The 20,654-nt window shown below is 40.9% G+C and overlaps 2 protein-coding genes across 3 annotated transcripts in view; one reads left to right on the forward strand and one right to left on the reverse strand.

Moving 5' to 3' along the window:
- LOC140947144 (DNA-binding transcriptional regulator BolA-like) overlaps positions 1-2,012 on the forward strand; it is a 32,399-nt gene extending 30,387 nt beyond the window's left edge. For both annotated transcript variants that reach the window (XM_073396235.1, XM_073396234.1), the window contains exon 7: positions 1,340-2,012. In XM_073396235.1, coding sequence (XP_073252336.1) covers positions 1,340-1,420 — 81 coding nt within the window. In that variant the 3' untranslated portion in view covers positions 1,421-2,012. The remainder of the gene's footprint in view (positions 1-1,339) is intronic.
- On the reverse strand, positions 1,937-20,648 carry LOC140947141 (uncharacterized). The gene is made up of 8 exons (XM_073396231.1): positions 20,580-20,648; positions 20,422-20,498; positions 18,924-19,064; positions 17,740-18,000; positions 10,582-10,708; positions 9,737-9,886; positions 4,673-4,925; positions 1,937-2,461 (listed from the first exon to the last, which is right to left on the reverse strand). Exons 1-8 carry the CDS (start codon positions 20,596-20,598, stop codon positions 2,197-2,199), a joined length of 1,293 nt encoding a protein of 430 aa, XP_073252332.1. The 5' UTR covers positions 20,599-20,648; the 3' UTR covers positions 1,937-2,196.
- Positions 20,649-20,654: the final 6 nt, after the last annotated feature.

Raw genomic sequence — 20,654 nt, forward strand, 5'->3', positions numbered from 1 at the left:
TTGTGCCAACATGAAAGCTATCCAGCATAGTATGAACAGCAACAGCACAAACTCCAAAAAGTTATTTGCACATATCGAACACCATATGGGAGGGGTTGTCCTAGAGGGTTTGGTGCACTTAATACCAATCTTCATTTCTGAATATTTACTAGTCTCAGTGGGTTCGAGTCCCCCCTTCTACTGTTTTACTTCTGCTACAGCCTGAATACCTGTTCACACTGTGACAAAGATTGACAGAAACCAGTATCTAGTTAGTAGTACATGATGATCCATTTTCAGGATCAGTCTGTCACAGCTTTGCCCACTCACAGAATCGTGTCAGAATCACTGTTATTATGTGTAAACAGAGGCCCTATCTGGTGTGGTTTTGCAGTTGGCACAATACACTATAGCTACCTGGTATAGTGTGATGTTAGCTTGAGTAGCTTGACAGAATGTAATGCTGGCTAACTAGAAGGATTTACTTAACTGACTCACTTATTGACTTGTAATGACTGAGTGACTGAAATGACTGCAGGCCCAATTTTCTTTGACTAGTTGACAGGGTGCTGACATGACTGACTGCCTCCAAACAAGTTGTTATGCAGGTCATGCATGAGAGTCTGTTCATTCACTATAGAGGACCTTAGATTATTCATCTCTCTCCCTACTCATGATAAAACTGCAAGATGTCACAAAGTTTGTCATAAATGGTGTTGTAATTTTATCATAATTCTTATCGTTGAAATGCTTTTAGTTAATAGGGGAGCTAGCGTGGCCAAGCAGTTAGGGTGCTGCACTCGTAATTGGGAGGCGCTGAGTTCAAGTCCAGTCCTGACCGCTGCTAGCTGGATTTGTTCTCGGTGGTGCCGAGCTCAAATTCTTGGCCATGCTGGTAAAATAGCCGATTGGTTTGGTTTGTAGCAGCTGGGATTCTTAACTTTGTTATGTTCCATTTTGATTATTTGTTTCATTATCCGTGAAAAGCCCCAAAGAGGGGAGGATAAGTAAGGTTTACACATTTTCTAAAAATTTCATGAAGTTTGAGACTGTAAATCTTTATTTAGTCTGTTACATTATTATTTTTTTTTGACTGTGAAGCACATTTGATTGTAACATCATTGAGTGACTTAACTGACCAGTTGACATGACTTACTGACTAAACTGCCTGACTGATCAATCCACACTCTATGATTGCATGGTTGTCGGAGTTAGTGATTGACTTATTATAATAATTTGTTTGACTGAAAAGATGATTGACTGACCACACATAGGAATACCTTACAGAAGACTGCTTTACTTGCTGAGTGAATAAGAAATAGTGTGCAGAATCAAACTCCGGTCTTCATACATCTTTCAGGCCAAGACTCCAGGACAGTGGGAATCAAGTGAAAAAATAATGACCAAGTCTCCACCATGCTTAGGCGGCAGTGCCAGATAACAACATTGGGAGCCAATACAAATGAGGACTATTTGTCTTGGGGATTATTCAACAATATTAAGTTCGCCATTATTATTTTCAGCCATTTTGATATTCATAAAAGACAAAGTGTAACCTACATTCAAGGCCTACTTTACGTAGCTCTTTTCTACTTGTTTGTGGCGTGAGGGAAGATTGAATGCTACGGAAGCAAGTCATGTAGGGAGACACAAAAGGGAAGAAAAATAATGACCTCTACGTTTCATTTTCTTCTTTTCCCAGTACCCACTATGCCTCCAAGGAATGGAGCCTGTAAATAGCACTACATTTTCATGACTCCTTGGTAAGAGGGCTCAATGCACTTCTCCCCTCCAAACTCAACCTCTTATGGCATTTTTACAGATAAGCTCAACAGATGATTGACCCCTCATTTGTAAATTGGCTACTTCTATTTTTTAATTTGTATTTTCACTACTAAATAACTTAATGGTCAAGTACTCTGTTGGTAAATATAGTCTAGTGTTAAGTTTTTCACACTTTTGAGGTCAAAATAATTTTATTACAGTGTAAAAATTCTGTCGAATGAAATAAAAAGCATCTGTTTCAGCCTTGATGCCTTCCAACTGTTGTGGTGAACAATGGCATGATATTGTCTCTAATCTTTGTATGTATGTGAAATAATAATAATGATAATGATAATAATAATAATAATAATAATAATAATAATAAGGAAAGAGATAAATGCTGCGAGCCTTGGTATCCTTTACATTTAAGCTAGGACTCCTGTGTGCCAGGCTTTATGTAAAATCAATGTAAAGTCTCTTCATTCCACATTCACAACAAAACTTGGCATTTTCCACTGGGTATTTGGTTCCACACTCATGACAGAATTTAGACAATTTCCTGCCAGCACTTCTTTCCCTTTGCTGACCACGATTGGGCTTGGGTGGTCTCTCTCTGGATGCAAATGGGGTGTGGTCTGTAGGGGGCGAGGGACTGCTGTGACTGTCCAGTCCAAAATCATTAAACAGGGTTGGGCTTGGATCTCTTATTGCAATGTGCCTATGTAGAAAATCAATGTTAAAAATTGGTCACCAGTTAAAAGGGTGTTGGTTTTGTTTGAATCTCTTAGCAGGAGTCTATCCATCTGTGTGGTTCTGGAGCCTAAATCCTTTAGAATGTCAATTCAAAGTGTTGGGGATGTCTTTAACCCATTAACCCCTAGAAATTTTGCTCACAAAAATTCCATTTTAAGCTAATTGACATGTTTTCTGGTCACTATTTAGCCAAATATATAGGAAACTGCCAAGAATGTTGATTACAAGTCAACCAATAAGTTGGCTTTTTATTGGAATTTTCTGGTCAATAGTTCGTGATGTTCATTTTACTTTCTTTTCTCTTACCTGTCTGAATAAATTGTACTTATTTGTGTATGGTTCAAATCTTGCCCTCTTGCAGAAGTTAACGATGAATTAATTTTGTCTATGATGATTTAAATAATTGCTGATATCACAAGGAGCACAAAGGAAATGGATCTAAGCAAGGCAAGGGGTTATGGGTGGTTGTGGTGTGAATGGGCTAATTTCAAGGGTGTATGTCATAAAATCGGTCAATAAATAAGATATTCCTGCCATGGGATCTTTTACGGGGCCTTCATACTAGTAGTAATGGGTTTGTACGAGTCCTAGTAACTCGGGAGTCTTATCATATTCTGTTATTGCAATCCTGGACAGACGTAAGAATTGGCTTTGCCTGTCAAATTCAACTTTATTTCAAGTATCAATCAACAACATTATTAATAACATTGGATGGAAACCTTAACCCATTCACTCCTCGCTTTCCAGCCAAAATGAACCACAACTGCCCAAACCAACAGCTTCCAAAGCTTGGGCATGTGTACTTTTCGCTCTGTTGTTTCCTTTTGCTGGACATTTACTGGGCTTTATTTTGGTCAGAAATGTATCGTTAGTCCTCTATTAGGCCCCCCTCTCTAATAAGCCCTTCCTTTCCAGAGGAAGAAAGGTAATAAGCCCCACCCCTCTCTTTTAAGCCCCGCCTCCCCTCCTTCTTATTATTATTCACTAATAAATGATGGACTGTATTAATCAATCACGAATGTTACACTTCCTGTGGACTGAGGATGCTTTTTTTCAGCAGCTGGAAGTTTTGCTTTTGATCCTCAGCTGCATTACCTCCAACTTCTCATTCTTGAGATTTTCAACTTTGCACTCTAGTTCTTTATAGTGAACTGATACCATTGTCTGTGCAAAATCAAATAAGCCCCCCCCCCGCCCCCCCCTTAAATACGTTTGAAAAAAACAAGCCCCGGGGGGCTCAATAGAGGATTTACGGTATTTGGGAAAACTCTTAGGATCAAAGGAATAGATGGAAATAAGGTGCAGGTGGGTAGCAGGACTGGATTTTCATCAGAATTTTCTAGTCAACTTCATGATTTTTTTTAACGTTTTCCTGCGGCATGTAATCATTTATAGCAAACTCGGGACGAGCGAGGACAAATCCAGCAAGTGGCCAGAGCGGGACTCGAACCCGGGACCGCCGGATTGCGAGTCCAACGAGCTGACCACTCGGTCACACTGCCTCCCTCCATGTTCGACTTAATCGTGCACATTTGGGTATGGTTTGAAAGATCTCCCCCCTATGCACATGTTAATATGTGAAAATTGTCTAAGGGTGTGTTCGATTGGGAAATCCGGATTTAGATTTTCAAAATCTAAATCCGGATTTCCCAATCGAAAGGAAATCCGAAAACGGATTTTACCTCTGAGAAATGCGTCCCCAGGGTGGATTTCAGTTAAGAAATTTACCGTACGATTGGGAAATCCGAAAAAGGATTTGCAAAACTATTCTCGTAAGCAGTGAGTGGTCTTCTTTTTGCTAAGTATGCGTGCGCGTGCAAGACCGCTGTTCTTAAGGACAGTTTTCAAATCCTTTTCGAACGATAAAAATGAAAATCCAAAAACAGATATCTCAGCGTTGAAATCCATTTTTGGATTTGGCGTTCGATTGCAAATCCGAAATTCGGATTTTACAATCTAAATCCAGATTTCCCAAACAAACGCACCGTAAGATCGTTAAAACTAAAGATGTTACAAGTGGTACAAGGGACATGGATACGCATGAGCGGTTAAAGGCAGTTAAAAGGTGAATGGCTTATAAAATTACTGAAGAATTGTTCACAAATTTTTGAGTGATGAAATTTGGAAATAGTGTGCATGCGAAAAACCTGTAAAAGCATGTAATTTATGTTTTTACCTGTTCTTTCGACCTGATGATGAGGATGATGACATTCTATCGGATGTGTCTGAGTAGTCTGATGTGGGCCGTGAATATCTTGAACCAGACCCCACCCTCCCTCCACTCTTATTACCAGTGGTGCCATTTGATTGGCTGGATCTGCGTCCATATCTAGCCTCTCTTGTTTGTACTGCAGGTGATGTTTCTTCATCAGAATCAAACAGATCACTATTCAGCCTTTCATTACTTCTTGTTCTGCCAGAAAATGTTCCTGCAAGAAAACATTATGCCCTCTAAGATACTATTTTTGTAACAGGGTACTCTTCCAGGTTTTCCTATCACTAAAGATTTAGATACTATTAAATCATATTTAATGTAGTTAACGACTAGGAGCTATGGTTTTGGGTGTTTTTGGCTTTCTTTGGTAGCGTGTTGGTCGTCTGTAGCGTTGTCAGTTGCGTGACTATGTTTGCGCTTGTAGCGTTTACCATTGTTCGTAAGCATGGGGGCAGATTCTTGTCCAGTGGTATGTCGCTTTGGCGCATGCGGAGGCCATGTGCCTACGTTGTGTTTGCGTTGTACTCGAAGCTTTGTTAGCGTGGCGTGGCATGGCGTTCAAGTAGCGTAGCGTTTCTCTTGGTTCCCCTCCCTCCCTCCCTCCCTCCCTCCGCTTTGTTTCTTATTTATTTATTTAGTTTTTTATTCTTCAGGGGGTTTGTTCATTTTACTTCCAGTGGGCTTCTGGCCTCAGTGTGACGGGTGCTATAGTGGGGGGCTGGGCGCGGGGGGGCTCGTGGCTGGGTTGTGGGTTGGTAGGCCTCTGGATGTTCTTCCGCCTTGTGGTGTATTGCGGTTGCAGCCCCCGAGCCCATGGGCACCCAACCCCACTTACGACGCAGACGTTAAGCTCTGTACACACCATACCTGACAGCTTTTGCCCCACCACGAAAATCATACAGGATAGGGCTTCTGTTCACACACAAACATAGTTATGGAGGCGCGATTTCTGTGACAGCAAGCAAAGTTGCGCTGCGCCAATCTCTAAAGCGGGAGTCACATATCGGATAGGTGTTCGTACTATAGGAGATCAGTAGCTTTTTGTGAGGCCACAAAAAGGTATCCGTATAGTATGAACATAGCCTTGGTCTTTTATCTCAAACTGCTCTAAGTCAATGATGGTACTGACTTGGTAAAAAGGTGCAGGATTTTGAGGAGCCCAAACAGAAATGTTCCGGTAAATTACTTCTGACAGATACATAATATAAGTTACATCACCTATAACCAAAGCCAATCCATAATAATGTAGTTGAGAATACCAGGTAAATCTTTTCAAAAAATTGTGAATGGGTGACCATTCAGTTTTCAAACACAGCTCTGATTAATGACCAAGCTGGGCAAGGTTAGCTGCTCAGTCAGCAGTCACATTGGGGAGGAACAGAATAAGGAGGAGGGAGAAATGACCAAAACAGGTAGGGAGTGGGAGAAATCTTGGCTAAAGAGCTGGGAGGAGGGATAAAATAAAATGCTGGGATTTGGGAAAGATGGATAAGGAGTGATGACTTTGTTTGTTGTTGTTTTCTTAACTTGCATGATGGTAGGAGTATGTTGCCCCCACCCTTGTCCGTGGAGAAATGGCTACTTTCCGAAGAAAATAGGAACGTCAATATCCTAGGACACAATGGCAGCAAAAAAGTGACTTAAAAGGTCAATTTACATTCTTTCAGTCTTAATCACGATCATTCTAACTCGCTTACTAGGTCTAATATAGGTGAATCCTTCTGGAGTTGAAATCCTGGGGACATTAATTATCTAAGTTCAGAATGAGAATAAAATTTCGTTGTCGCTTGTTTACGTTCATAAAACGTAAAACTAGGCAATTTCGTTTGACGTTCTTGTCGCCATTGTGTCATCGGATCTTAAAGTCCCAAATAAGGAAGGCACTAACAATCTAACACATTGCATTTGTTGAGGAACACCATCTAGTAAGTGCTTTGTGCAAAAAAGGCAAACATTATAGCTTGGGCCCGCACTAGTCTACCCTCTACACCTAACATCTTACATCATCATACAGATTTCAGAGAGGTACAAGTAAACATCTTTGCTGGCAATGGCATTTGCTGCGATCAATCATCACTGACGGTAATTCATGCACCACTATTTTTGTCTGCCACAAAGAATGCAAATGCTATTTCCTCCATAAACCAGTGTAAAGACTCTTCATTCCGCAAAAAAAAAACAGTCTCATTAATAGCATAATGACTTTGGAGTACACTGCAATGAGACGAACATGGAAGCTGCTAGTGCATTGTCTTTCACACAGTGCAGTACAATTTTACTGCAAATCATCATTTCTTGGGTTTTTCTTGCAAGTGTTTGGATGATCTCTCGGTAAACCATCAAGAGAAGCCACTGACTCCTTGCAGATGACTGGCCAGTCACTGAGGACACCATTACTGAACTATCTGTTCCGCAGATTGAGGTTAAACGTATTTCGATGGCATTAACAACAAGTACAGTAGCAAATGAGAATCTCGCGCAGGACTTGGACTTCATAAGATTTGATAAGTGGGTTGTCTAGACTTTGCCATCAATTCTCCATTTATTAGAGTTGAAGTTTAATATGAAGAAAATTATGAATCTTATCCCCTTCTTGTTTTATACTCGCCCAGAATCAAATTACAAAATTCCACAAGATTTCGTTATCTTTGAGAATATGCCACCTATATATCACTAAGCCAAGTCAAGCACCCCTACCTCAACAAGAAACAGCCAAGCTAAACAACTACAAGGAGAGGTGGCTGGAAGCTGTACACGCCATGGTGTGACCTTCTCTCGTAGCAATACAACAATGCATAAATTCCCCACACTACCCATTGGCTTTTACGACTCAGAGCCACCCCCAAATGTGATTTTTCTGTCTCATTTGCTTTCACAGAAGACACATCAACACCCAGGCTACAAAGAGGAAAGTAATCTTCTACAATGGCTCTGTATTAATTTTGTAACAACTGGGGAAGAGAACATGTTCATTGTCACAAAATTAATGCAGTTGTTCATGAAGGCATAATACAGTATCTGAAGTAGTCTTCACGCAAGACTGCCGACAGTTTAACTGGTGACGTACTGAAACTGTGAACCATGAATTCTGACAACTTTGTTTCCCACTTTTTTCAATATGAGCAAGGGCATTGTTGGTGGTATCACACTAAATGAAAGTAAGTTTGTGGAAATTATATTCAGCAGGTCCAATAGCAGCATAAGTTGACAGAAGTAACAACAAAGATTTGGTGCCAGAAATTGGAAGTGATAACAATGATAACAGGCCAGAACAAATCGCCCGCCACAAGTTACCTGGATGCTTGCTGAAGGTTGTAAAAGAATAGAGGAAGAAGATAAATCATCTCTTTGCCCCGCAAATGGTAAGACCTTTGGCTGTAATTGCCTCAACTTCTTAAACGCAGTCGTCGTCATCCATGAGCTTTGTCACATCCTACACAATTGCAGGTTCTCTTGTTGTTCCTTAAGACTTCTTTAGTTTTCCATCTTCCCACCACTTCCATCAACAATTTGTCTATTGCAGTAGGGGGCTCTTCTAGCAGGCTCGTAGTTGATTCCTCGATCTGCACCTCCTCTCTTCAGAGTGTTCGTGGTAGGACCAGGGTACACTCCAGTCCCATACAAGCTGGTGAAAATAATTACAGGGAGGAGGGGGGGGAGGAGGGGAAGCTCTTTGTATACCTGGCAGACTTATTACCTTATTATAATATAAATGCTCAATATAAAGGCCCACACGTTTTTTGAACGGAAAACTATTGATTTCAGGCATCACATGGGGAAAGGCTGTCACCATCCTTTGCATCAGTGTTTCATTCCCTTCTTGCTGGAAAGAGTTGATTCACATAGCAAAACGCTTCTCTCGCAAGTCTTGGCTCCAATACAACATAGCGTTCAGGAAAGAACGTCAGATACAGAATGCACGGACTGGTCTTGAATCAATCCAGATCTCTATAATTTTCACACAGCTCATCAGCTGCATCAGGTTCCACAACATTTTTTGCCATGGCACCGGCAGAGCCTCCAGTGTCTACTGGCAACCCACAGTCCAGCCAGCAGAGCCACTCTTGGAACGGCTCTTTGCTTGCTACAGGTTTCATGACTCCTGTGCCATACCATCCAAGCATCTGTTACCCCCCACCTCCATTCCCAGTCTCTATCACAGTCAAAAGGCGGGTGTCACCATAGTTAGGCCTCCTAGTCCAGCCACGTATTCTGTAAATAGTTTTGATTCTGTTCCTGTTGGTTCATCGGTTGATAATTTATTAATTTACTCGTTACTGTTGCATTCTCTTCTTCCAGTTTCTCAGCAGAAAGGCCTGCCAGTTTCCCTTTTCCCCCACTTATGGCATCCCGCAGTTGAATCTCTTCCGATACCAGTTCCATAACTCACTCCCATTGTCGTGAACTCCATCATCACCCTAAACTTAGGACTGAGAACTTAGGCAGGATTCATTATTTTTCAAGGTCAAGGACAGTTTTGTCTGCTAACTTGTGCAGAGTGAAGAGATCTCTCTATCCATACCAGAAAGAGCACGATTCAGTCAACATTGACCTGAAAATTTCCATGAAATGTTGTTCCACTACCCACCTACCTTTCCTTTCACACAATTCTAAGATAATCCTACTAAATGCCCAGCAAACAAAAAAACAAAAAGAGGCAAGAAAAGTGAAAAAAGTGGGGAGGATCGACCTGAGAGAAAGCGGAAAGTAAAAATCAAGACTGCTGTTAATGTGTCACTATTAAACCCAAAACTTATCTCAAAATTTGGCTTTCTGCCCATGCCCAAACTCCGCAAGCTAATAATTTGCATCTAGATCAGAAGGCCACATCAGTGAACGACTTGTAAATGGTTTTGTGGTAAGTTTTAGTTCTTTTTAGTAAGAAAGTGACCAGAACACCATTCAACAAGCTTCAAAACGCGTTTTTCGGCAAGATTTACAGGGGCAAGTCAATGTTATTTTTTGTTCTATTCAGTTTATAAATTTCAAGAAACAGCTCCTTTAGATACTCTTTTTTCTGCTTACCTCTTGTTCCATTAATTTCTCTGTTTCTCTGTGCTGAAGGTGAGTTATGGACCTTGCCAGATGATGCAGGACTGTTACTTCTTGCCTGTTTTCTCTTAGCACTCGGTGATGCCAGAGGTTGTCTGCCGTGACCTGATCCAAGACTTACACCTGTGCATAAATTGAAAATGACAAATAATTTTTGGCAAAAAATTCCAACAACTGGCAATAAAACTCTCGAGTCACTGTCCTAAATTTGGTAATTTCAGAGAATAAAACGATCCACACCCCTCTATTTTCCCCTTCATTCAAAGCTGTGGTGTATATTGTTTCCTTCAGGAAGATTGAACAGCGGCAACACATTGCATAGAGGAGTTGGGGGAAAGACCATTCCAGCTGTTCAGATAGTAGAGTGCAGTGTGAATCTCTTCGTGTTGTCCCCATGATCTGAATGTCTGGAACAGGCTAGTGGGGGGAGAGGAAAGCTTCATTTTCCCCTTTTGAAGGCATCAAACATCCGAGAGGCCCTTTAGGAAGTATCTCAACTAATATTGTAACTGATTGTAGCTATTTTCTTAGCTACAGGTTTAATCAGCCGTACTATGTCCTAGGTTAAATTATATCATTCAGTCACTCAACCATGTCCATCAATTTAACACACTTATCAGGCAACTGTTTAGAGGAACTGTTTCATAGGCCTCTGCCTCTTGAACAGTTAAGCCTCAAAATATATATATTTTTTTTCAAACTTTTTGCTTAAACAAGTTATTTAATGTGTTATTCTTCTGGAAGCTGGTCCTTGAAAATTGTTTTTAGTTTTTGGGAAAGATATTGTTATGAATTTCACATAGATCAATATTTCTTACCAGTACTTAGACCAGGAGTTGAATATTCAGATGTTGTCTTTGAAGATGTCAGTCTGGATTTTGCTGATGATGATATGGGCGTGGCTGCTGCTGTGCTGCTCTTCTTGCCAGGAAGTGGTGGTTTATACTAAAAAATATAACACACTTTGTTATTAATCACCGAGTGAAAAAATACAACAGTTTGTTAACGCAGTGGATCCTGATCACTCAACAGCTACTGTTATCGCAACATGTGATTGCTCAGTCAAGGCAATGTTACAGGGAACATTATTTAAAAAGACGAGTTTTAGCGTAAAATAGCATTGAAACAAACTTACAACATTGATTGGCACTGTTTCAACAATATTGCCATAAAAATTGTCATTCCAACTCGTTTTGCCAGGTTTAGGAATGAATTTTCTTTATTTTTTTTAGTAGGCCTGAACAACATACTTAACTCTTTAGCTTGTATTCAATTACGACTGTGAGATGGATGCATTTTTAGGCTGACAACTTACATGGCTTGCTAACATGAGCATAATTGTTACTTTACTATTAAAAACCAGAATGGACATAACGTACGTTTATTGAAGAGCTGGATTCCGAGCTGATTTGTATGCAAGATGCAGAACTCTTGGCCATATCCATAATTGGCGAATCAAGGTAATTAAAAGGCGGAATAAAATGGCAACAAACGTAGAACATGGCTGTACTAAGCGTAGTATAATGTACTAAGACCGAATAGAACACGGCCATACTGGCTGTACTAACGTGACTAAGGCAGAATAAAATACCAACATACATAGAACATGGCCGTACTAAGGGTACTAACGTGACTAAGGCGGAATAAAATACCAACATGCACAGTAGAAGATGACCGCAATAAGCGGACCAAAAAAAACATACAAACATACATAGAACATGGCCATACTATTCGTACCAACATACCAAGACCGGATAAAATACCAACATAAATAGAACATGGCTGCACTAAGCGTACCAAAATACTATGACCGAATAAAAAACCAACATGACATATTTCCTCGAACAACAGCCGTCCCTCGATTAATCCCCTCCCTTGAATAATCACTTCCCTTTGATGGTAATATTTAAGATAATTGCCCCCCCGCCACCCCTCTCACCACCTTCTGTTTCTTTTATCCCCCCTCTGTCAAGATGAAATGGAATCTGATCTAGCAAAACTGATCAGTGACGATTCAAGCTCTAAAAATTAATCAAGGAACCAAATTTGGAACACTTTAAAAGCCCATGTTCAGTTTATTTGATGTGATAATTTTTTGATTTATCGGGATAAAAAACAAAATATTTAGGGCACCACTTTTAGTGAGCAATATTTGAAATAATCGCATCCCTCGAATAATCGCCCCTTTTGATCTGAAAAAGTAAATAATAATGTAAGGTCGGACGACAAGTACCCAATAATAAGTATCACAACAACAACTTAGTGCAGATTGGTGCAACTTGGTACATATTGGTGCACTTTAGTGCAGCTTGGCGCAGATTGGTGTAACTTGGTGGAGATTGATGTGGTTTGGTGCAGCTTGAAGCAACATGGTGGAGACTGGTGTAGTTTGGTACAACTTGGAGCAGTTTGGTGCAACTTGGTGAAGTCTGCTGCCCTTTGGTGTAGTCTGATGCAACTTTGTGCAGACTGGTGCAGTTTGATGCAACTTGGTGTAATTTGGTGCAGATTGGTGCAGTTTGCTGCATTTTGGTGTAATTTGGTGCAGATTGGTGTAGTTGGGTACACATTGGTGAACTTTGTTGCAGATTGGTGCAACTTGGTGAAATGTACTCCAGATTTGTCAGTTTGCTGAATGTTGGTGTACGGCACTTTGGTACAGATTGGTGCAGTTTAGTGCAGGTTGGTTCAGATTGGTGCAACTTGGTGCAGTTTGGCGCCCTTTGGTGTAGTTTGCTGCAACTTAGTGCAGATTGGTGCAGTTTGGTGCAACTTGGTGCAGAGTTGGTGCCCTTTGGTGCAGTTTGGTGGAACTTGGTGCAGTTTGATACAACTTGGTGCAGTTTGCTGCAATTTGGTGCTGATTGGTGCAACTTAGTGCAGATTGGTCGAGCTTGGTGTAATTTCATGCAGACTGGTGCATTTTGCCACATGTTGTTGTAGTTTGGTGCAGATTGGCGTAGTTAGGTGCACATTGGCGCAGATTGGTGCACATTGCTGCAACTCGGTGCAGGTTGCTACAATGTTGGTTTACTGCACGTTGGTGCAGATTGGTGCAGTTTGGAGCAACATGGTGCAGATTGGTGAACTTGGTGCAGTTTGGAGTAGCCTGAGTATCAGGCGTTTCTGGGGAAAAGGGGCAAGATGGAAGTGAAAACGGGGAGAGAGCTGAAGGAGAGAAACGCCTGATACAGATGCTTTTACTGGAGCCTTCCACCCCTGCCATTTTTGAGGAATTATAACATGTTTTAAGAATTGTGCTAGTGTAAGATCGCCAACGCTCTGTTTGTAAATAAACATGTGCCCGGAAAATTGTAAATTGCTTTTGTTTGCATGGAGAGTTACATCAGGCGTTTGTCTGGCAGTTAAAAAGCTGATGTTATCCCTCGTATTCTTGGGTGGTTGAAAGGAGCTGCAAGAATAAATAGGAAGGTTCGTTGGTGAATCACCTATGCCTAGAAATTATCAAGCAGCAGCAAATTTTACCACTTCACAGAGAGCTCGTGAAAGCTGTTACAAGTTCAAAAAGAAGTGAGAGCCAAAAGTAAAGGTCAATCCCGTTGGTGAAATATGATGGCGCCCGCTTCAGCTTAAGATACTTCAAAAGTGAGAAAATTTTGGAAGAGGAAGAAAACGAATTCCAATTACGTACGCTATCGTAACAGCCGCAAGCAAAGTCAAGCTTTTTAAAGGCATTGGTGCTGTCGGCTATCTCAATACATGGCTACCTCACTCTATTTTCATTTACAGTAAAAATACCCTTTTAACAGCAGGATGTTGTAAATCAGAACTTAGATATCTGAAACACTGATATCGTCTTCTTTGTCCCAGTCTTGTGAAACCAATACTCGGACATAGTTTCGGCAGAAGCTGGTATATGAGGCTTTTCTATACTCGGAGTATTTAGCTACTGAACTACGAGGCCTTGAAAACACAATTCTTGCTCAGGTTTTATTTTCATTCCAGGAAAGAACTTGGGAGCGCTGTCTAGAGCCTTTTTGAATTCCTCTCTGCGTCTCTTTCCATAAAAGTATCACGTACCGGTAACATGAAATCAAAACATGTATAAAAAATTTCAGTGGCTTCTCCTTGCCGATCGCTCTTGCGGTCGGTGACGTCAAGGCGTATTGTGTGTTATCCAATCACTGCCACATCCAGATTTTGGATGTGTCACACGATTTGCTGAATGGTTTTGTGTCAGGCCTTCCTTTCTCTTCTCCCCCTCCCCCCTCCCCCACCTCAAATCTCCTCTCCCCTAGTCTCTTAGGAAGGCCTGATGCTCAGGCTAAGTTTGGAGCAACTTGGTGGAGTTTGGTGCAGATTGGTGAACTTTGCTGCAAACTTGGTGCAGTTTAGTGCAACTTGGTGAAGATTGCTGCAGTTTGGTGCAACTAAGTGCAGATTGGTGTAACTTTGTACAGATTGGTGCAGTTTGGTGCAACTTGGTGTAATTTGATGGAGACTGGTGCAGTTTGCTCCATGTTGCTGTCGTTTGGTGCACATTGGTGTAGTTGGGTGCCCATTGGTGCAGTTTGCAGAATGTTGGTTTACTTTAGGTTGGTGCAGATCGATACAGCTTGGTACAGTTTGGAGCAACTTAGTGACGTTTGGTGCAGATTGGTACATTTTGGTGCAAACTTGGTGGAGTTTGGTGCAACTTGGGGCCCTTTTGTGCAGATTGGTGGAGTTTGGTGCAATTTGGTGCAGATTCGTGCAGTTTAGTGCAACTTGGTGAATATTGGTGCAGTTTGGGGAAACTTGGTGCAGACTGGTGCAGTTTGCTGCTCTTTGCTGTAGTCTGGTGCAACTTGGTGTTATTTGCTGCAGACTGGTGCAGTTTTGTAGTTTGGTGCAGATCGGTGTAGTTGGGTGCACATTGGTGCAACTTGGCGCAGATTGGTGCAGTTCGCTGAATGTTGGTTTACTGCACATTGGTGCAGATTGATGCAGTTTGGTGCAACATGGTGCAGATGGTGCAACTTGGTACAGTTTGGAGCAACTTGGTGCCCTTTGGTGCAGATTGGTGCAGTTTGGTGGAGCTTGGTGCAGACTGGTGCAGTTTGCTGCATCTTGCTGTAGTTTGGTGCAGATAGGCGTAGTTGGATGCACATTGGTGCAATGTGGTGCAGATTGGTGCAGTTTGCTGAATGTTGGTTTACTGCACATTGGCACAAATTGGTGCAGTTTGGTGCAACATGGTGCAACTTGGTGCAGTTTGGAGCAACTTGGAGCCCTTTGGTGCAGATTGGTGCAGTTTGGTGGAACTTGGTGCAGACTGGTGCAGTTTGTTGTAGTTAGGTGCTGATGGGCATAGTTGGGTGCACATTGATGCAATGTGGTGCAGATTGGTGCAGTTTGCTGAATGTTGGTTTACTGCACATTGGTGCAGGTTGCTACAATTTGGTGCAGTTTGGTGCAACTTAGTGCAGATTGGTCCAACTTGCTGCAGACTGGTGCAACTTGGTGTAATTTGGTACAGACTGGTGCAGTTTGCTACATGTTGTTGTAATTTGGTGCAGACTGGCGGAGTTGAGTGCACGTTGGTGCAACTTGGTGCAGACTGGTCTAATGTGGTGCAGATTGGTTCAATTTGCTGAATGTTGGTTTACCGCACATTGGCGCATATTGGTGCAGTTTGGTGCAACATGGTGCAACTTGGTAGAAACTTGATAGAGTTTGGTGCAGATTGGTGCACTTTGGTGCAAACTGGTGCACTTTGGTTCAATTTGGTGCAGATTCGTGCAGTTTAGTGCGACTTGGTGAAGATTGGTGCAGTTTGGTGCAACTTAGTGCGGATTGGTGCAACTTGATGCAGTTTCCTGCCCTTTGGTGTAGTCTGGTGCAACTTTGTGCAGATTGGTGCAGTTTGGTGCAACTTGGTGTAATTTGGTGCAGACTGGTTCAGTTTGTTGCATGCTGGTGTAGTTTGGTGCAGATGGGTGTGTTTACTCAATGTTGGTTTACTTTATGTTGGCGCAGATTGGTGCAAGTTGGTGCAGTTTGGAGCGACTTAGTGGAGTTTGGTGCAGATTGGTGCACATTAGTGCAAACTTGGTGCAGTTTGAGGCAACTTGGTGCCCTTTTGTGCAGATTGGTGCAGTTTGGTGCAATTTGGTGCAGATTCGTGCAGTTTAGTGCGACTTGGTGAAGACTGGTGCAGTTTGGTGCAACTTTGTGCAGATTGGTGCAGTGTGGTGCAACTTGGTGTAATTTGGTGCAGACTGGTGCAGTTTGCTGCCGATCGGTGTAGTTGGGTGCACATTGGTGCAACTTGGTGCAATGTGGTGCAGATTGTTGCAGTTTGCTGAATGTTGGTTTACTGTACGTTGGCTCAGATTGGTGCAGTTTGGTGCAACATGGTGCAGACTGGTGCAACTTGGTGGAGTTTGGTACACATTGGTGCACTTTGGTGCAAACGTGGTGCAGGTTCGTGCAGTTTGGTGCAACTTGGTGCCCTTTTGTGCAGATTGGTGCAATTTGGTGCTGATTCGTGCAGTTAGTGCAATTTGGTGAAGATTGGTTTAGTTCGGTGCAACTTAGGGTAGATTGGTCCAGTTTGGTACAACTTGCTGCAGTTTGGTGCAACTTGGTACAGATTGGTGCAGTTTGGTGGAGCTTGCTGCCCTTTACTGTAGTCTGGTGCAACTTTGTGCAGGTTGGGTGCACATTGGTGCACTTTGGAGCACATTGGTGCAACTTGGTGCAGTGTGGTGCAGATGGAAAAAATGATTCATAAGAAAATGTTGTGACACACGTGCTTGCAAATATGGTAAAAATAGCAAGAATAACAAAGTTTACAATATACCTGAGTTATAAAGGGAAATGGGAAAGATGGGCCCTGAGAAGGTCGCAAATTTTGCAAAAATCACAAAGGTAACAAGAAATATCGTTGTAATACTTAGAAAGAACAAAGGTAACGAAGACCTTCAACTTCAACTTCAACTTCAACTTCAACTTTATTCATACATTCACTTGCAATTTACAAGCGACAAATTTAAAGAAAGGAAAGAAAAAAAGAACTATTTTACAAACAGTACCAGCTGTCGCAAAATAAAAACTATAGTATGTATTAAGCTAATTTAATTGCATTATGATTTACACAGAGAATATAAATTTAGTTGTGTTCCTGAGCTGGTTAAATTTAAGTTGATGCATGATTTCAGTGATTTCAAGATAGTCATCAGATTTAGATAAAATTTCAAAGAGCTTATTCCTTATCTTTCTCCGAAAGGTAGATTTTGGTAAGTTTCTCATATCTGAGGGTAAAGACCTCCACTTGGTACACAAATTTCACAAACATAACAAGAATTTGTCTTGTTATGTAAAAGGATAATAAATATCACAGTTGTATCACGTTATCCGGATTGGCCAATTAAGTCGGGATGTTATTGGTCGTCTGTTAGTTAAGCCCTGAAGTTATTGGCTATGAAGACTCGTAATGTGATTGGTGCATTTCGATCCATCTATTTTCACAGTTCAACAGTCTTTTATTGATGGTCAAACTGTCAGTTGTTCAGTCGTTCTCCTGTAGTTAGTTTTGACTAACAGTAAGTGACAGTTTAACTGTGACAATAGATGGATCAAAATAAACCAAGGACATTACAATAACATCATAGCCAATAACATCATGGCTTAACTGACAGATGACCAATAACATTACCACTTAATTGGATTGCACACACCTAAACAAAATTGCATTATTTTATACCATGGGTAGTGATATGAGGATTGTTTAAAAGTCATTTAAAATGAATTTTCTGCTTTGAGAAAACAATAGTCACTGCTGTGAAGTGATTGACGACCTAATACTAAGGTTCTAGTGACAGCTTATTTTACCTCAGGCGTCAAGGCCAACATATGATGTTGTTTACCACACTGTTACTTAGGGTTTGATTGTACACCCCAATAGTACTGTAAGTTCCTAAGTTGTTTGAAGAAGTCTTAAATGTAAATAAATTACATGAATTTTCTCATACCTGTGTTCGTTTAGCCAGACTTGAGGATTTTGCTGAAGAAGTGTTAGCAATGCGGCTTTTTTGTTCTTTACAAAATGGGATATGTCTGTCAGCAGCATGTTCATTGAATCGCCGACTGCAGTGAGGACACTGGACATAATCTGGATTTGCAGCTGGTGGTGGAGGGGGTGGAAGAGGTCCTCCAGTTTTTTGAGCAACAGTCACATTCCTTGCAGCTCGGATGTTGCTAATAAACTCTTCATGTTTGTCTCTCCAGTTTGACTAAAAGGGGAATCATTCCAGCGATAAAACAACAACAACAACAACAAAACAATAAGAGACATGCCCACACCAAACCTCTCTGAATACAAACATTTGTAACATGCATATACACATTCTAACTATACAAAAAGGCTTTCACAGCTGCATAGGTCCCATGATCAAAATATTGGCTGAATTATATAATACCAGGGACAATTTATTATCCGTCTAAGATGAATTATCTGTCTGAGATGGATAATTTGTCTAGATATAAATTCGGTGTCCAGACAAATGTTGGCCCTAAAATTTGTCTGCACTTGATTGACTTTTGCCAGCACATTTTACAGATATACTGACAGACAAGACTAATTTGGGGACAAAATTTGTCTTGACACCAGATTTATGTCTAGATGATTTATCAGTCTCGGACTGATATTTTTCGTCTTAAAATTAATGGACAATCCGTCTCTAGTATAAATTTGGCCATTGAATGCCTTTTGCCATAATTGTCTAATAACTGATAAAATACCTTATAACCCATTCTCCCCAAAACCTGCCCATAAACACCCTTGCAAATCCACATAAATCCCTTCTAGTTTTTCTAACACTTGTGACATTGTCAGTTTTAATGGTCAAGGATAACTTGGTCATCTAACTTGTGCAGGGGAAAGAGATCTTTCAAAACATACCAGAGTGGAGCAGAGGTGCTAACACACCTATAAAATTGTTTTGGGCAGTTTCGGCTAATTATACCCAGACAGTGACCACAAAACAGCTTATCTAACTTCAAAAGGCTTTTTTCAGCAAAACTGAATGTACCAGGTGGGGAATTGAGAACTGGACATCTGGTGATTAGTTTGGTGTCCAGGCTGGTGCAAAATACTCTGGATATCAAGACCAGTATTGAAAACAGTTTTCAGAGAAAGTTACCCTGAGTTGATTACCTTCTTTGCCCGAGATTGTAACTCAGACTCAACTTTTGCAGATTTCTTTTTGAAATCTTTAGGGAGTTCTGCAGTTCTCTGCTTAGATGAATCAAATGGCTTTCTTCTTTTTTGCCCATGACAAACTTTCTCATGTCGCTCCTACAGAGGCAAGAACATCAATTAGACACAACTATAAATAAACATCATGTGGTACTTTTAGTTAAGAAATGAGATCTCCCCCTATAGACAGTTACAATAAGTGATGTTATCCCTCATTGCTTGATTGTTAGCACTATCAGCAACAATGGAAGTCAAAATTCTTAGGACAATTAACACGATCTGTCTAAATTTTTCCCCCTTTCCCCCTTGCCCCCTAGCAATGTTGTAGTTTATGCATCCCTGTACACTTTACCCCATCCTAAAAGTGTTTATCCCAACATTGTTTGTAGGGGGGAGGGGAGGGCAATTCGTGGTATTCAAACGGTTAGAGAAGTGCATAAATGATGCTACATGTGCTTGGGGTATCTGGCTACAAGAGTGCAAAAGCAATCCAGTCCCCCCAATCTAGGGCTGAAAACTGGCAGCAAATGTCAACAAATCCAGCTTCATCTGGTTACATCTGCTGTGATGGGATATCCCCTTTGCAGATAACAAGATTAGAACCTATGCCCTTATTATGCTTATGTCCCCAGCCGAGTTGATCCCTCGAGGTGGCTGCTGATAAGTGCATGACAGAGTGTTAACACAAGCCAGAAAAGACCCAAGACATGTTCTTGATTTTATACATTTCTTCATTGCTTATCAAGCCAGAATTACATAGCGAAATGGGGAGCTATTGACGTGAATCAATGTTTTTTGGTTATTGAATCAAATTTCTGTTGATATTATTTGAAAAACATCTTTTCATATTTACAAAACTATTCATAACATATAACTTTACAGAGCTCTATGAATTTTAATGTTAATAATTTTACATCAATACTAATAAAATTATAAACTGTTACATGTCGTCGCGGCGTGAAGTCTTAATCAGAATCCTAGCGCTATTACAAAGGAAGACGTTAATTGAAACAAAAAATCGCCCATTAAAATGCTTAAAATGACACTATTCGACTGTGCAATCAATGAAAAATGTTGGAGTGTTGACGGAGGACGGGGCATTTGCCCTCTTTTTCCGTCCCCACCCCGGGGGATTTGACAGCTCAAGAGTCCCCAACCCCGGGAATTTGCCATCCAAGGCAAAAAAATAACTTCTGCTTGCTAGGCGGTCACTTTATTGATTTTGAGAATATCAATTTCTTTATTTGTGTATTTATCCAATTAAAGTTCGCTAAACTGTAAAGAAAGATATAACCAAACGTGAAGTATTCTGGTTATTCGCTGAATGTTATAAAATTTCTCACTTCCTCTTCTGGTAGTTCCACTTAAAACTGTAATACTACATGTACTAAAAACAACAGCTATACATGACCAAATCGTCTCGAATTTACTTGCATAAACAATAAACAACACCTACCAGGACAGTTGGATTGAAAGTCCTACCACAAGACAAACATTCTACAAATTTTGCAGGGGAACCTGTATCTCGAAAAGCTGAAGAGAAAAAAAACGGGTGAAAATCAAATAAATGAAGCAACTGATTTTCTCATTGTAAGGGTTCCAAAAATCACTTACCGTCAATAAAATCCTCCATAAACACCGTTACCAGGTGCCAGCAGATTTCACTTCATGTACGTCGCAAATGACATT

Source organism: Porites lutea, chromosome 8 (assembly GCF_958299795.1).
Source record: "Porites lutea chromosome 8, jaPorLute2.1, whole genome shotgun sequence".
Taxonomy (NCBI): domain Eukaryota; kingdom Metazoa; phylum Cnidaria; class Anthozoa; order Scleractinia; family Poritidae; genus Porites; species Porites lutea.

Coding starts and splice junctions, on each gene's coding strand:
- LOC140947141 (XM_073396231.1), bottom strand. Junction 18,001..18,923: donor TACAATCTCGGGCAAAGAAG/GTAATCAACTCA, acceptor TTCCCCTTTTAG/TCAAACTGGAGAGACAAACA. Junction 10,709..17,739: donor GTCTGGCTAAACGAACACAG/GTATGAGAAAAT, acceptor TATATTTTTTAG/TATAAACCACCACTTCCTGG.